Source organism: Canis lupus, chromosome 8 (genome assembly GCF_011100685.1).
Source record: "Canis lupus familiaris isolate Mischka breed German Shepherd chromosome 8, alternate assembly UU_Cfam_GSD_1.0, whole genome shotgun sequence".
NCBI lineage: Eukaryota > Metazoa > Chordata > Mammalia > Carnivora > Canidae > Canis > Canis lupus.
This window is the reverse complement of record NC_049229.1, coordinates 14,006,688-14,025,054: the sequence shown is the minus strand read 5'-3', so window position 1 is coordinate 14,025,054 and position 18,367 is coordinate 14,006,688. Positions and strand designations below refer to the sequence as shown.

Genomic DNA, 18,367 nt, shown 5'->3' with positions numbered 1-18,367 from the left:
TAGGGTTACATTTTATAAGACTCAACTCCAGTTTGTTAAGGAATTTTGTTAGAGAATGTGTTAATTCAGTGTAAAGGTTCTCAATTATACTCTTCTGTTTCATTTTTTTAATGAGAAGAAAGATTAGAAGAGGGTAAAATATGAACAGTGATCCAGAGGGAATAGTAATTACAAAAAGGGTCGAAAAGGAAGGAAAAGTAAAAGAGGCTTAAAAATAAGACAAAACCATTTAATTCATTTCTGGGAAATTTTATAATTTGCATAAATAAAGTATAAAAATTTAAGGCACAGTGAATAACTATATAAACATTACAAACTGGCCACTGTTGGGACAATTAAAGAAAGTGAAATTTAAGAAACAAAATTTTCATAATCTTCCTTCTACTATAATCAGAAAAGTTTCTAGGTAAACTTTCAGATCTAGGGAGAAAGGATTCAGATCTTTAGATATGCATGCCTTCACTGGATAACCCAATAAATATCTGAGTTGGAAATCCTATCTCAAGTTAAAAACAAATTAGAGGGAAGAGGTCAGGTTAGCATGTTTTAGAGCTACTGGTAAACTATTTATGGTGACATAAATACATAATCTGAAGATTAATCCCTTAAAGGTACTAAAGAGTTTATAGCCATGACCAAAAAATTACCATCACATACCATGCATGAACTACTGTACCACAAATCCATGTAACTGAAGATTGCAAATGAAAAATTATGTTTCCTAAATCCTTCAGATTTCAGTTGAAGAACTTAGCCAAATGTTCATGTTCACTGATAATAGATTTCATAATAGGTCCACTGTACCTATAAGTTTCTTTGAAGCCATATTTTATATAAAAATATTTAAGACTGACAGCTTAATGTTGTTTAGAACAACCTTTAATCTCTGAAAGCTCTAAATCTGTGATTAGGCTTTTAAGAGCAGCATTTCTGAAATATTTCATACATTCTTCCTTACCCACATTTAGTTATAAATCAAAGTCATAAGTCATACAGATCTCTCAAGATTATAAGCATATATTTAGGAATATTTTCAAAGTTAGTTTCATATTATACTTTTGTAAGCTTTGCTCATGGCACAGTGGGCTCTAGAGGCCAAACCTGGGTTAAGTAAACTGTCCACTTTTACTGTTGCTACTTCAAAGAAGAGAATGATTGGAAACCTTACTATGCTACCCTGGACCTTGTACAGTATTGAACAGTATGCCCCTGAAGGGTCAAATCTTCATCTGTCCCTCACCCCACCCACTTCCCTCCCAACTGCTGACCCACAAGAAGCATTCAGGGTCCACTGAATGACAAAATCAGGATGCCATGTGGATAATCACTAGGTGTTACCACTTGAATACAAATACATTAATAAATACATCCTATAACTAGTGTTTTTAACATGTTCAAAGCTAGTTATTTAATTTGAATAACTGCTGGAAAAAAAAGGGTAAGAAACCATTAAAAAATGGAAACCCCCCAAAAAAAGGAAACCCATCTTAGAATTGGTGTTATTATAAACTCAATTACCTTTTCATGAAATATTCTCAAGGAAAGAAAAATCAAAGTGCTTTTATCTTGCTCCTTTTATTATACACTCAGTGAACCATCCTTAGTATGAAATTAATGGTTAGATATATAAATGTAAGACAACATGAGAAATCTAGGGGGGGAAATCCTCATTTTAATCGGAGACTAGGAAAATCAGCTCCAATTAGTCTTAATCAGTAATTTAACTATTTTTTTCTTACAAACACAGCAGACAAGCTTGATAATTTAACTCTTATTTTTGGCAATTAGGGCTCTACAATGTCCTTAGTTTTTTTAAAGAACATTCTAAAACCAAAGCACTAATTTGACACACAGTAAAAGCATAGTACGAATAATCAAATTTCAGATCTGGCTTTTGCTAGATAGAGCCTAAGAATGAAGAAACATTTTTCCCTTTCCAGATAACTTAATAATTTAAAATATAAATAACTGTATTAAGTCCCACTGAATAAAGAATGTGAAAGTTCCTGGTATTATAAAAACCCTAGAATTTGAAGTTTGATAGTCATTCTATGGTGGGACAGAGACTGGGTTTTGTTTGCTTTCCATAATTACTTCACAGTCTCCCTCCATTTCAAAATTGAGATTCACAAATGAACTGGATACCATTGTTTCTGGTTGATCTGTCTGGACAATGGGATCAGCCTGCAGTTTATTCTGCTTATATTGTCTTTCTGCTTCCTCAGGCATCCTGTTTTCCTCTTCTTCTTCTTCTTCCTAAAATAATCAAGAATAATTGAAATATAAATGCCCAAAAGGAACAGTATCTGTTCCCCACTTCAACTGCTTGTGCCTTTTTTTCTAAACTAAAACATTAGTGTCACGTCCAATTCAGTTTGGTCTAATTAAGACAAGACATACATCCCTACCCTGTTCCCAAACTGAAATGGAAACTATGACATATAAAGGAAAGTTTTTTTTTTTAAAGATTTTATTTATTTATGAGCAACACAGCAGAGAGGAGAGAGAGAAAGAGGCAGAGACACAGGCAGAGGGAGAAGCAGGCTCCATGCAGGGAGCCTGATGTGGGACTCGATCCCAGGTCCCCAGGATCAGGCCCTGGGCTGAACGTGGCATTAAACCCCTGAGCCACCCGGGCTGCCCAAGGAAAGTTATTTTTAAAGCATGGTACGGTACTACTTAGATGGGTCCTGAATTAACTTTGACAAAGGTTGTAGCTTTTCAGATTAATTCTAATCTAAATAAAAAATAGCTAAATACTATATCACTTCAATTATAGAGTATCAGCCTATTCAGTGGAATAGGGTGGTCTATTCACTAACTGATATAGTTAATGTTCCCCTAAGCAGCTAGTATATAGGTAAGGCAGTTGCTGCCCTCGAGTTTACAACCTAGGAGGGAAGTAATAACACCTAAAAAAGAATATTAAGACAGAAAGGAATAAGTACAAGAGACTTAGAATAAATAATTTCTAGTTCCAGGGAAGCCTGGGTGACTCAGAGGTTGAGTGTCTGCCTTCAACTCAGGGTGTGATCCAAGGGTCTGGGATCGAGTCCCGCATCAGGCTCCCTGCAAGGAGCCTGCTTCTCCCTCTGCCTATGTCTCTGCTTCTCTCTCTCTCTCTCTCTCTCTCTCTCTCTCTCTCTCTCTCTCTCTCATGAATAAATATTTTAAAAAATTTTCTAGTTCCAGAACTACTAAGTTCATGGAGGAAATGGCAATTGTATTGGTCGATGCAGTCTGAGTAGTTAGAGAGTAAGTAACCTGTCAAGAAGATTAATTTAGAGCTTGCTTGAGAGAAAACAAGAAAGACATTTAGGAGCCTGTTACAATAGTCCAAATGAGGTAATGAGGCTCTAAACAAGGCTGGTAGTGTTAAAAACACTCATTTGCTCATAAAACATTTTTGAAACCATATAACAAATACAAAGTCAGCTGCCTTTTCCAGATTCACATCAGCCACTCCCTGGTTGCACTCCACTCCAGTGACAAAGTACCACTCCTGCCACTTTTCCAAATATGCAACTTATCCTCAAGCCTCTACATTTTAGCTAATGTAGCTAAATGTAGTTTTAGCTACATTTGCTTGAAGAATAATAAGAGATGCTAATATTTATTTCATGTTCACTAATATACATTGGGTACTTTCTAAGCATTTTATATATCAACTCATTTAATCCTGAAACAACCCTGAAATCCTGAGCAACCCTGAAAATGGATGCCACACTTTTCCTCATTATAAAGATGAAGGTTAAGTATCTTGCCCAATGATTACAAAATTAGAAGTGGTAGAGTCAAAATTTGAATTCAGACCTTTTGGTTCTTCAGCCTATGCCCTTAAGAGCTAAACTTTTCTCACTCTTTAAGGCTAAATTCATTTCACCCCCACCCTAAGCCCTCACTACATTTGCAGACAAAATTGCCTCACCAGCTGGCCCTCTTACACATTTCTAGTACTCATAATTCTCTGTGCATCAAACCCTCCACTTCTCATATATCTAGTCTACGTGTTCTAAGTAGAGACTGTCCTATTTCCTCATCTGAAAATTGGAATAATAATTCAAAGAGAGATGTATGAAGATTTAAATAAGATAACATATATACAGCACCTTCCATAACACCTAGCACAATGAAATCTAGCTTAGTTTCACACAAAGATCCTAGGGAAATTTCAGGGTTAAAAAATATATAAATTAAAACATCTAACTTGATAAATAAATAACTCTAGAATGAAATGCCTACCCTAAGGGAGCTCTCTTTTGGGCAGCTAGAGAGCATGTATATACATATATGCTCATTACACAACCCACGAAGTCCCCAGTAAACCTAAGTGAATAAAAAAATGTAAAAAGGAGACATACCTCCTTCTTCATCCGGTAATACTCATCAATGGCATATTGGTATTTTGGGGTGCTAATGCCCAAAACAGATGCAATCTTCTCTCCAAGAAAGTCACACACTAAAGACACAAAAGTTAAATGCCTTATACAATTCCATAAACATTTCTTGAGCACTTTCTATGTGCAAGGCACTGCAAGAATAGAAAGTTGCAGTCCCTGCCCTCAGAGAGATTGTGAACATTCAATACATCTCTTCTGTATATTTTCCTTGATATCCTCAAGAGGCACTAGTAGCTCCTTCTGGGTTCCCTAACAATACTCTGTTCATACCTCTAATTATACATGTATCACCATGTATTATAATTATCTATTACATACCTACTTTTTTTCAAGAAAAACATATACTCTTAGAGGTCATCAATGGGCTATAGGGAAGGAATGGCTTGTACTATAACATTCACTGAGTGCTGGCCACATGCCAGGCACTGTGAAAGGTTAGATTCATTCAGAGAGAAAAAAAAAAAGAGAGAAAAAAAAAAAAAAAGATTCATTCAGAGAGGCTGACAAAGCAGATCCACAATGTAATCCAGGTCTGAATGTAAAGCTCATGTTCTCTTCATTACACCACACTATCTAGTAATATTGAGTGCTTGGTAAATGTGTCTTGAATGAATTATTATTCAAAATTACCTCTACTAAAGAGCAGAAAATGCTAGAAGCTATCCGGGAGTTAAAATTGGAAACAGAGGAAAGCCTTATAATTTAAAACCTATATTTAAAGTTAGCATGAGTAAGTCGTAAGTTGATAATTCATTTCTTTCAAATATGACTTAGTTACAGATCAACTTAAGATATGAAATATTAATGAAATTAAAATATAAATGAATTACATAACTACAGGCTCTAGAATAAATAGTAAAACAGAAAAAGAACAGTATCAGTAGGGAAACCACCTAGCAAAATAGCTAATAGAAAAGGTTCAAAAACATAAAAATTAGGGGCAGCCCTGGTGGCGCAGCGGTTTAGCGCCGCCAGCAGCCAAGGGCGTGATCCTGGAGACCATGGATCGAGTCCCACGTCAGGCTCTCTGCATGGAGCCTGCTTCTCCCTCTGTCTGTGTCTCTGCTTCTGTCTCTGTGTGTGTCTCTATGAATAAATAAAAATCTTAAAAAAAGAAAAGGTTCAAAAACATAAAAATTAATATAAAATAAATAAAGCCATTTCTCAGTTCTTAAAAAAACCCCACAACTTGAAGCTGAAGAATGTTTTAAAGTTAGATTAACATCTTACAATGCTAGAGAACAGAGTGACTAACTCCTTATTGTTTCTCCTCCACTTTGGAAACACTCCATTTGGCAAAGTTCCTGTTCTTAGAGCATATTATAATAGTCATGCAATATTCAAACAGAAAAGTCATACCTGAAAGGGTTGATGTGGCAGCTCGAAGCATATAAAACCATAAGTAGGGGCCCCAGGTAAGTTTTGTCTGCAACGAGAAGTCAAGTTAGGAACATTCATACCTAAACTCATTCTATGTACTTAGGCCAGAATGAAGTAGTTCAAATATTTGGCTGGCACATAGAATATTCCATAGATAATACTATATACTACAATCCAAATAAGAATGTAAGAACTTGATATAAAAAATTCCATAAATACATTTTATATTTGCCCACATAACTACCACCACCTTATTCCTGTGGAATAACCAAGGAAAGCAGCCACCATTAAAATGGAGTTGGTAAGTCATAATCTTGATTATTTATGGGAACTGCAATCTAGGATCTCTTCTCTGGTCTTGCTTTTCTGTCTTCATTGTTCATAAGCACAATATCAGAATATGCAGTAAATAGAAAGGGACCTTAAGATATCATATAGTACAGGGGTGCTGGGTGGCTCAGTTGGTTAAGCATCTGCCTTTGGTTCAGGTCATGGTCTTGGGGTCCTGGGATCGAGCCCCGAGTCAAGCTTCCTGCTAATGGGGTAATATGCTTCTCCCTTTCCCTCTAAACCTATTCTCTACTTGTGTATGTTCTCTCCCTGTGTCAAATAAGTAAGATCTTAGAAAAAAACAAATCATACAGTACAATATACTTATGGTATTGTAAGGAAATTAAGGTTCAGAGAAAGTAAGCAGGATTAAGTAAGAGCCCATAAAATGAACTTTCAATAATGGGAAAATAAGTAGCCAATAAGTTGCAAGGTGAGTTCTTTGTTTAAGGATTAAGAAGGGCCTAGACTGTATAACCCAAGACAAGCTCAGTGTATATATAGTAAAGCAAGACCAATGGCAGAAGGCAATCTATGATGCACAACTCCACTGTTAATCTTGGTCCTGTAATTCCCATAGAATACTTCTGTGAAGCTTGCACACAGATGACAGTTTGCTTCTGTGGATGAAATCAGTAATATAAGCATGCTTCATTAGTCAAATGACAATTATTATTATTAATAGTATTATTATCTTGTTTTCAGGAAGAAGAAAAACAATCAAATTACATAATCTTCTTAGCTTATATATTATGTTCATGATTATAGGGTATTAAAACAGCAAACACAAGACTATCTATAAGCCTGGGTAGATGGGCTAAAGAGAAAAGGGAGTAACACATAAAATTCTTCCCATGAAAAGTAAGGATGCGAATTTCTGTGATCATATTCTTGAAAAGACAGAAGTGAGTTAGCTCCTTAATCTCTATTTACACAAGAATGAGTATCCAAGCAAACAAATACATTCAACTAAAAAAATACTGTATATTTATGACTCCTTCAATCAAACCTACTATATCTTCTATATTCAGAGCTGGAAGTATGTATCTTATGTGGGGATAAGAGTTATTTGAGGGATTCCATTTAAGATACTCTCATCTTACTGAGATGATGTTTACCTTATAGTTTAACAGCAAATGGGACAGTGCAGTAATATAGGGAATGGAACCAGTTTCTGTAACACACGATAATGACAGGGCCAAGAAATTACTTATAAAAGGATTAAACAGGCCTTTTAAGGGAAAGCATATATTTCTCAGTGGACCAATTCTCCTGGGTTTGTTTCTAGACAGAACAATTGCTAATATCCATGCAGTGACTACTAACAAATCAAACCTGCTTCAGAACTGAGTAACTGGATAAAGATCCCTGAAAAACAATCATTATCACACACAATTACACAGAATGAATGTAATGTATAGGGCTCTTTGTTTAGACACTGTTCTTATTGAATCAAAAGGACAGATGACTCAAGAGTCTACATTGGAACCTTGCCATTACTGTTAGCATCACTATCACTATTACCATCAACACTCCAATAATAAGAGAGATGGACTAGATCTTGGTCTTTTTTTTTTTAAGATTTTATTTATTTATTCATGAGAGAGACACACAGAGAGGCTGAGACACAGGCAGAGGGAGAAGCAGGCTCCATGCAAGGAGCCCAATGTGGGACTTGATCCTGGGTCTCCAGGATCACACCCTGGGCTGCAGGCGGCGCTAAACCGCTGCGCCACCGGGGCTGCCCTAGATCTTGGTCTTTAAGACTTCCAGTTTATGGTGCAAACTCAAGCTGATTCATTTTTTTCCTCCAAAAATTTAAGTATCAATCTCTTCCTTAATAATTAAGTATCCACCTCTTCCTTAATAAGAACTATTCAGACTTGCTATCTTTTTTGTTTTTAAATAACTTACTTTTAGACCATAAAAGTATTGCTTATTTGTAGAACACTTAGAAAACTGAGCAAAGTATAAGGAAAATCTAAGTCACCCATTTTCCACCACCTTGATATAATTATCACTAACATTTTAGTATATTTTCCCAGTCTTTTCCTGAGCATGTATGTTTTTACAACATTGTTGTACTTTCTCTATCCTGCTGTTTTTACCATTTACAATATTGGTATTTACCCAAAAGAAATGAAATTAGGATCTCAAAGAGATATTTCCTCTCCCATCTTCACTGTAGCATTATTCACAATAGCCAGGATGTAGAAACAACCTAAATGTCCATTGATGAATGAATGCATGAAGAAAATGTGGCGCGCACGCGCGCGCGCACACACACACACACACACACACATATATATAATGGAAAATTCAGTCTTAGAAAAAGGAATCCTACTGTAGGCAACAACGTAGATGAACCTTGAGGATATTATGCTAATAAAATAAGCCAGTTAAAGAAAGACAAATACTGCACAACAGAACATCAATCAGTATTTCTGATCCTGGCCACAAGCCACCTATCACTGAGACTGTTTCACGTGAGTGCAGTTGACAGTTGGGAGCTTCCTTCTTCGTCAGCCTCCATTTATGTAATGGAGGCTCTACCAGGGGCATGGTGCCACTGAGGATACTGGGATAGTTCACTGAGGCAGTGAAAAAAGTAAAAAAGATCTAAGGCTACTGCTCCCCACCTCCACCAAGTACTCAGTACCTAAAGTTGGGCTGTTGCACAGGAACACAACACTGTTCCCATTCTTAACTTCAGATCTCTAAGAGATTTTGTCCAGGAGGAAAAGTAAGCCACAAAATAGCTCCTAATCTCTTCCCAAATGAACTGACTTCATTTGCAACAGACCTGGAAAAATCCAAGCCCAAAGGGTGCTCTCAAAATCAGTGGAGACTGTGGTGAAAGGTAATTGAGAGGAAGTTCTTAGATTCTATGAAGATACAGGCTAAACTATAGGATAGCTAGTTTGTAGCAAAGAACAGGAGGTGGGGAGGAGACAGACTATACTAAAATAATACAGCAGTCACTAAACAAAAAAGCAAATAACAAGATGGGGGGGGGGGGGGGGGAGAGAAGGCAAGGGTAATACCCAGAGTTGCAATATAGTGTCTAAAATCCACAAAAAAAATTAAGAGACATACAAAGAAACAGGAGTATGTTCTACACACAGGAAGAAAAGCAGGCAACAGAAACTACCCATGAGTGACTAGATGTTAGATTTAACAGAAGAAACCTCAAAGTAACTTTTATAAGTATGTTCAAAGAACTAAGGAAACCATAATTAAGAAATAAAGGAAGGTATAACAATGTTTCATTGAACAGAGAATACCAAAAGAGATAAAAATTATTAGGAGAGGGATGCCTGGGTGGCTCAATCAGTTAAGCATCTGACTCTTGATTTCAGCTCGGTTCCTGAGATCGAGCCCCACATTGCTGGGCTCCACACTCAGTGAGGAGTCTGTTTCTCTCGCTCTCCCTCTCCCTCTCCCCCTAAAATAAATAAGTAAATCTTTAAAAAAAAAAGTATTAAAAAGAACCAAATGGAAATTCTCAAGTTGAAAAGTGCAATAACCGAAATGAAAAATTCACGGAGAGGCTCAGCCGAACAAAAACTGACAGAAATGAAGGGAATAGACCACTCAATAATAGCTGGAGACTTTGATACCCCATTTTCAATAATAAATAGGGCAACTAGATAGATCAACAGGAAATAGAAGACTTGAAAAATCCTATGAACCAATAGACCTAACAGACATCTACAGAACACGTGACCTAACAACAGAATCTACATTTTTCTCAAATACAAATAGAACATTTTCCAAGAGAGACCGCATACTAGGCCATAAAACAAACTTCAAACTTCAATAGATTTAAAAGGACAAAAATAATACAAGTATGTTCTTCAACAACATGAGGTGAAATTAGAAATCAAGAACAGGGGCACCTGTGTGGTTCAGTGGTTGAGCATCTGCCTTTGGCTCAGGGTGTGATCCCACTCCAGGGCTCGAGTCCCGCATGGGGCTCCCTGTGAGGAGCCTACTTCTCCCTCCGCCTATGTCGCTGCCTCTCTCTGTGTGTCTCTCATGAATAAATAAATAAAATCTTAAAAAGAAAAAAAAGAAATCAAATCCCCACCCAGGTATCCCTCTACCAAACATTTAAATAATACTGGGCAGTCTGGGTGGCTCAGCGGTTTAGCACCACCTTTGGCCCAGGGTGTGATCACTTGTGATCACTTACAAAAGATCACTTGTTATAGGATTTCATTGTACGAAATGTCCATAATAGGGAAATCTATAGACTGTGATTATCAGGAGTTAGAGAAATGAAGGATAAGGAACGATAACTAAAAGGTACTGAGTTTCTTTTGAGGTGATTCAAATGTACTAAAACTGGCTATGGTAATGGTTGTGCACATCTATGAATATAGTAAAAGCCACATCACTGTAACTTTAAATCACTGAATTGTATATGCTATCTGAACTGTATCTCAATTTTTTTTTTAAAGAGTAATCCTTAGTCAAGTAGTAAGGATGCATTTTTTTCTATACAATGCCTTTATTTTTTTAAGATCTTATTTATTTACTATTTATTTGAGAGAGAGAGAGAGAGAGAGAGAGAGAGTGCATGTGAGTGGGGGGAGGAGCAGAGAGAGAGAGGACAAGCAGACTCTGCACTGAATGTGGAGCCCAACACAGGGCTCAATCCCATGACCCTGACATCATGACCTAAGCCGAAACCAAGAGTCAGATGCCCAAATGAGCCACCAGGCACCCCACTGTGAAATGCTTTTATTATCATTTTCCATGTAATAGAGAGTAACTACTGGGACAATGAATTTTAAAAACAGACAGGTAGACACAAATGTATACAAATAAGAATTAACCACTACAAAGTAATTTAAAAGAAAAATACTTATTCCAATAATTCTCCCAGTGCATGAAACACCTCTATAATACTCTGTATGCATTTGGAAATGTCATCAGAGTATACTGCATGGCCCTTTGAATATATTCTATAGTAGAGACTCTGGATCTGATATTTTTTAATAACCAAAATCTATCAAAAGCCAAATCTGATGAAATACTAGTAATAACCTTTTAAAATCAAACACAAATTAATTATTCTCTATCCTGGTACCCTGGTTTATTTTCCTCATAGCACTTTTCAGTCTGTTAATTATCCTATGTTGCCTGTTTGTCCACTAGCATATAAGAGCAAAAATTTATGTTGCCCATTGCTGTATCATCAGTGCCTAAAACAGTACCTATTAGAAAGTCAGTAAATATTGATCAACTAAATTCTCAAAAGATTACTTAGGGCAACACTCCTTTTTAAGAATGTAGAACTAGTCAGGACGCCTGGGTGGCTCAGCGGTTGAGTGTCTGCCTTAGGCTCAGGGCGTGATCCCAGGATCCGGGATCGAGTCCCACATCAGGCTTCCTGCATGGAACCTGCTTCTTTCTCCCTCTGCCTGTGTCTCTTGTGAATAAATAAATAAAATCCTTAAAAAAAAAAAAAAAGAATGTGTAGCTAGTCCTATAATTTTAGAGTTTTACCATGTATAACAAATTCTTAAATTTAGCTAATAATGGACATAAGGAACTGTACACTCCTATCTTCCGATCAAAACTTGAGGCAATATAAAAAAGAATTGACAAATTCTGAGTTTTAGGTGGAAACTACTATGGTAGCCTAGTCCTTAATTCAGAGAGACTAGAATTCAAACATTCTGTTTAGTAAGATAAAGCTTTAAAAAACCTAGCCACATGGACAAAGAAATCTGACACTCAGCTATTTTAGACTGAAATTTTAGACTCTGAAATCCAGAAATCTTTCCATCCATATTTGTAAAAATACTATTTTCTACCAAAATCAATGCAGAATTTTATAATCAAAATATTGTTGATTTATACCTCAAAAGACCCCTTCCATTCAATGTTCAAGGAGAAATAAATCAATTTAAAAAACAATTGCCAGTGCCTTCTTAGCGCAGTAGGCAGCATGTCAGTCTCATAAAAAACTATTGAGAAAAGCATCAAACCTACCGGATCAACAGTAGGCAAAACATCTTTCTTCTCTGGGCCATCAACTTCATCTTCATCTGTGCTGTATTCTTCCATTGTTTCACCACTAACAAAGTGGATAACTCTCCTCGGGACTTTCTTCTTCTTTCCTATGACTCCCAGTTCTACATTTTCAAAGCCTCTTTCACTATTCATCTAATGTCAATAATGAGATAATGAGTTTCAAGTGAGGTTAATTTTCTTTCATATGGCAAAAAAAAAAGTATTGGTCACTTTATTTTAGGGACTAAAGAAACATAAACCATTCCTTAAACTTTTTCTTTTTTAAAAAATATATACACACATAAGAGTATCAATAACATGAATGTAGAGCTCAATGAATAATAAAGCGAACATCTGCATACTCACTACTGAGGGTAAAAAATAAAATTTAACCCATTAAACTGTTTTGAAGTCAACAGCTAAGAAATCAAGCATCATACTTCAAGTCATAGCAATTCTGGTGCTATATAATGTGTGAAGATACTCAGGACATCAATCATTTTAAAAAATAATGCTAATTACAGATTGTGTAATATCAAAGGAAAATCATACAGATGCACAAATACATATATTAGAGACATAAGATAACATGTCATGACAGGGAACTCTCCTAAATCTTTGGATTTGGGCTTAGCTATGTGTGGACTAAACAAAACCAGTTCAACTTAACTTTGCATCTCTCCTTCTCTCAAAACAGGAGTTCCAAAATAAAATCACTTTTAAGCCCACATGGTACCAAAATAAGCAAACTATATAGGCAAAGTAGACCCTGTGGAGAAAGTATCCCTAATGAAGGCATTCAAACTGAAAAAAATGTTTTAAAGCACTGTGCTGTCCAAATAAAACTCATTTGTAGATCAAATGTGGAAAGCAAGCCATAAGTGTTCTATCTCTGAACTTTCAGATTTCTTAGTCAATAATGCATAGGTGACAACAGAATTTTCCTGATAGTAAAAAGATTTTACAAGTTTTAGTACAATAATCTATGAATTCTAATTACATCCAAATTTCATTCCTAGGGAAACACTAATTTTACCTCACATATATACCCATGTTCCCAACTCAGGGTAAATGCATACTGTGGGAGAGGACAAAGAGCTTCTCACTGTCATCTTGCCTCAAGTTTAAACTCCTAAGAAAGTCTTTATTTCACCTCCTTTCTAGAATACTTCAAAAAGGCACAGTACAACTGTGAAGAAAATTCCGGCAAGTATTACTCCTAGGGATACATACTCAGGCAGAGGAGGAAGTACAGGTAAGGGAGTAGTCAAGGGGGTCTGTTATTCCTTTTTGTATTTTGTTGTTTTTGCTGAGAATATGTTCATCTATTACTGATAGAATTTTAAAACTAAACCAAAGTGATACAGGACTATAAGACTGCCACGATTGGAGTTCATATTGGTGAGATTTTCTAGGATGGTCCAGAGTTCAAAAATTTCATCCTCTATAAGGATTCTTACATTTGTAGATATGACCAAACAACTTAAACCCACAAATGTTGTTCAACCAATAAGATAGTTCTTTGAGCTGCTGTTGCAAAGATAGAATTATACTGATAAAGACAGCGCAACTAGAATTGCCCAGTTATGCAAATATAAGTAACTTCATTTTTGTATCATATCCCCCTTAAACTTCTAAGTCCCGTCTTAGAAAATATATATGACTCTTTGTTCTTCACTTCCCAAAGGTAAGTTTAGTCATTCAGGTATATCCAACCTAAAAAACACACACATTTGCTCCATGACACATGAGGACATGACTGACATCAACTATAACTGCTGTATAGAGAAGTGAGATCATAAAAACCTCAACAGCATGGGCTACCAATGGCTTAACCTGAAAAAAAAAAAAAAAAAAAGCCATAATTCTCCCTTGCCTGCCTTGAGGGTTCACATACATCCTGGCCTTTATTAGAGGAAGACCAGCCCATTTACAATGTCCACAAACAAAATGGACAACAAATGGTCCATCAAGTTCACCTGATCCCTAAGCATGGCGAGCCATTCCTACCCAATCTCACTTTTCCCCTTTGAATAAAATTTGGTTTATGGTTGTTTTGACATCAACATTTCCTTTTGAACCATTACCTAGCTCTGTGGATCCCTTTACAAGCAAGAGAAAGTCAAAGCAGTTGAAGTAGATCTCCAGTCGTCACACTATCTGGATGGATCTAATGCCAAAGCAACAGTTCCAGTCAGTGAATAGAGCTGAGACCTTTCAAGGTTCATCACTATGACCACCCCAATTAGAGCAGGAAGCAGCTTCTTGCTACTACTTCTAGCGATTTTTCACTGGCTCAATTTTTCCTTTCTTAAGCAAAGGCAAAGGAGAAAGACTGTCTCTCATGGACTCAACTATTTTACCATCCTTAGACAACTTTAAAGAGTCAAAACATTTCAGCTGGGTCCTAACAATTGGTATAAACTTAGCTACTATTTCCATTAACTCTGACTCTTGGCTATATTATTTCCAATTTTTTTTTAAAACCTACAGAGGTGAAATATGATTCATATTTTTCATTCCAATGCCAAAGTTAGTTAATTTAAACAAAACTTTGAGTAACAGTCTCTACACATAATATAGAATTTAAATTGGTATTTTATTTGCTCTAGTAACATTTTGTATAAAGATTTTTTTAAAAAGATTTTATTCATTTATTCATGAGAGACACAGAGAGAGAGGTAGAGACACAGGCAGAGGGAGAAGCAGGTTCCATGTAGGGAGCCTGATGTGGGACTCGATCCCAGGACTCCAGGATCAGGCCCTGGGCTGAAGGCAGACGCTCAACAGCTGAGCCACCCAAGGATCCCATATAAAGATTTTTATTAGAGACTTTTACTTAAGGGCTTTCTTTTAAAAATTTAATATTAATTTTTAATACAGTAAAACCCAAGTTTTAGGTTTATCCTCTTAAACAGGAGTAAGCAAACTTTTTCTTAGAAAAAGGAAAAGCCAGATGGTAAATATTCTAGATTTTGAAGGCCCTACAGCTTCTTTCACAACTACTCAACTATGTGAAAGCAGCCAAGGGCAATATATAATAAATAGGTATAGCTGTGTTCAAATAAAACTTTATATAAACAAGTGGCTGGTGGGCCATAGTCTATAGTTCTGTCAACCCCTCATCTTAAGGAACCAGGCTGGCAAGCAAAAAAATCTGTGAAAGGCAATCTATGGCATGTGATTCCAACCTCTACTTAGGGAATAAGAAGGGAGGAACAGTGAAGGGAGGCACTGATGAATAAAACCAACCAGAAAATTAATTTCGTAAAAAATTTCTGACAATTTATAAATGAAAGTTATTCTCTGACTTTTGAAAATGTTTTTTTACAGATAAACAATAAAATTCTTAGTAAGAAAAATTTCATTGTCAATATTACAAATTTCATTTTAACAAATTCCAAAGATCTAAAAAAACTTCCTAACACCAGGAAATTAATATGCGCATTGTCAATTCACATTTTATCAAATTTTATGGCTAATCACCAGACTGAACTATGTTTATCTGGTTCCTCAAGGCCTGATTTCAATGGCAATCTTCTTTTTATATAGTTTCATAGCACCAAGAACTTCTTTAAAACATGTACTACACATCATGGATTTTATTCTGTATCACCTTCCCCAACTAGGTAGTTGGCAGCATAGGCAATAGGCATAGTGTGTATCCTTCACTGCTATATCCTATAGCCTATAGTTCCTGGTACATCATAAGTTCTTGGTAGCAGAGCTGCTATATAAATGAGTACTTACATTTTAACTACTTCAGTAATACTGAGGCTCAGATTTGGGTTAAAAGTCTAGTCAGGGAATTTTCCTGATAAAATGTCACAACAGGTGAATAGCCTGGTTTGAGGTGAAATTCTAAACAGAGCCAAGCTCCTATTTCTTACTCCTTTCCTTACACTACACTTGGAATTTCTCAGTTCTGACAAACCGATGAAGGACAGCAAGCTCTCCCTCCATCGAAGTCCCCACCTCACTGGCCTTTTCTCTTACTGTTCTCAAAAGCATTGGTCTGGGGTCCCAGAGATGTTTCTGCTTCAGGAATGTGAGTGAGAGAGCAAAAAGGGAAAGTTAGAAAATAGTCTGTATAGTAGGAACCCATTTGTGTTTAATACAAAAGAAGAGATTATATATGCATAGGAAACCCGAGAATAATTACAACACAAACTTCCCATGAATATGACATACTGGTGATGGGAGTACTCCTGTGACATTCTACTTTCTCTTCAACAGCTTCCTTTACTGTTTAGTTTTTCAACCAAGAATATGAAAATAACCTAATATCACTAAAACAGAGCTCTCTTCAAATAATATTTAGCTGGTAAATCAATACAGGTATGTTTACTTTGCTATTAGAGCCATTCAAACCTTGAAGCAGTGGTTGAAAACAATTACAGTAACAGAATGAAAAATCACATGGAAAATACACCCAGCACTTAAAGGTCCATCCCGTTCATACGTACCTATCAGCAACAGGTCTCAACTGAAAATGAAAAGTGGCTCTCTAATCAATTAGTGTTTCCACTGAATTGCTTCTTGCTGGTTATTTTCCTTAAGCAGTAGAAAACCAAAAAATTCCTTATAAAAACTAGCACGTGGAAAAAGTTTTTGTTCATGCAACTGCATCTTATACTACAACAGCTCTACTCACATTCAGGCACTATTGCCTTAGGAATCTGTAGTTTGGGGCGAATGTCTTACTAACATTCTGGTGGTCTCAAAAATGAAGCGAATACAAAAGCTTCATTTTCACTGAATGTGGAAAGGCTTCTACATAGGAGCAACTCAAGTTTTTTTGTTTTTTGTTTTTTGTTTTTTTTTTAAACTCAAGTTTTAAATGGCCCAAATTGTATACTCCTGAGCTGGTTTCAGCTAAAGCAATTACTTACATTAGTTTTACTTGGCCAAAGATCCTCCACTATTACTTTAGACTACCAAATGCAAAACAAAGCAAACCTCCGAACGTTACCTAACCCTCTAAACTCATGCGGTCCAACGCAGCAACCACAAGCCACAGGTGGCTAACGAGCCCTTGAAATGAGGATAGTTCAAACTGAGATGCGCAGTAGGTGTAACACACACAGGATTTCTAAGACTTGTACCAAAGAGACTGTAAAATAATTGTTAAATTTCACATTAATTACGTATTGAAGATTTTGTTAAATATTAACACACAAAATCCATTTTTTTCTATTTTTAAAATTTTGTATTTAAAATTCAATTTGCCAACATATAGTATTAAAAAAGTAAAATCTTATTTTTAAAAATACGGCTACTCGAAAATGTACAATTTACAGTGTGACTCCCATCACGTTTCTGTTGGGCAGCTCCGAGCCTTTGCTACCTCGCGGGTGAAATGGGGATAACGCCCACATCATGCAGAAGTTATTAGGATTAAGTGAAATAAAGCCTGTAAACGCTCAGCACATAGTTGCTATCAGCTAACCAAAGGGCACAAGCCAAGTCAGGCGCTTGCACCCCGAGAGGCTGAGAAGTGTCTGAAGCCGCCGTCACCTGGGGGGACACGCCTTCCTCCTCCCGCTCGCAGACCCGAAGCCGGAATAGCTGCCGGGAAGCCCCCGGGTCTGCGGCGCCGAAAGCGGAGGGCTGGCCAGGGCCGCCCGGCTGTGGGGAGGCGTCGGCTTCCCGCACGCCGGTGTCTCAGGGCAGGGGTGGGGCTGCCGAGAGATGGAACCCGAAACGCACCTTCGGCAGGCGGCCTGCTCGGAGGAAGGCCGGGCAGGCCAAGAGGGCAGCCGGCGGACGAGGCAGAGAGGAGGAGCCTGGGCTCTCCGAGCGCCAGCCCCCGCGCCGCCGCCTCCCGCCGCGGCCCCACTTACCTGCCGACCCGATTCCCCGAACGTCGCGGCAGCCGCAGCTCCCGAAGCTGCTACCGCTTCTCCTCCTTCCGCACGGCTCACCGACTCGGGATCCATCGTTGTCGCCGCCACAGGGCTGCTGGCGCTAGCGAGACAGAACGTAATGGCCGATAAGCCCATTTCCCTCCTCCGCCTCCCCACCCGGGTGCGGCCGAAGCGGCCGTCACAGACGGGACTTACCGGCAGCGCCCACCTCGCGCCGCGCCCGGCCACGCCACGGCAGGAGCGGGGCTGCTCTGGTGGGTGGGGCCGGCCTGAGGGGCGGGGCCGGCAGGCGCCTCGCCCCTCACTCGGCGGACCGTGGCCTGGGAGGCGCGACGACCGGCTTGCGTGGGGCGGGACGAGGGCCGG

The 18,367-nt window shown here is 37.8% G+C and overlaps 1 protein-coding gene across 4 annotated transcripts; it reads right to left on the bottom strand.

Annotated features, from left to right (window-relative positions):
- Positions 1–208: 208 nt before the first annotated feature.
- FAM177A1 (family with sequence similarity 177 member A1) lies at positions 209–18,324 on the bottom strand. Of its 4 annotated transcripts, none has more exons than XM_038544492.1 (6): positions 18,197–18,324; positions 17,978–18,101; positions 12,114–12,287; positions 5,760–5,826; positions 4,362–4,459; positions 209–2,256 (listed from the first exon to the last, which is right to left on the bottom strand). In XM_038544492.1, exons 2-6 carry the CDS (start codon positions 18,071–18,073, stop codon positions 2,050–2,052), a joined length of 642 nt encoding a protein of 213 aa, XP_038400420.1. In that variant the 5' UTR covers positions 18,074–18,101; positions 18,197–18,324; the 3' UTR covers positions 209–2,049. The 4 variants fall into 4 exon arrangements, with proteins under 4 accessions (XP_038400420.1, XP_038400421.1, XP_038400423.1 ...); XM_038544493.1 differs by lacking the exons at positions 17,978–18,101; positions 18,197–18,324 and adding exons at positions 16,601–16,688; positions 17,107–17,247; XM_038544495.1 differs by lacking the exon at positions 12,114–12,287.
- Positions 18,325–18,367: the final 43 nt, after the last annotated feature.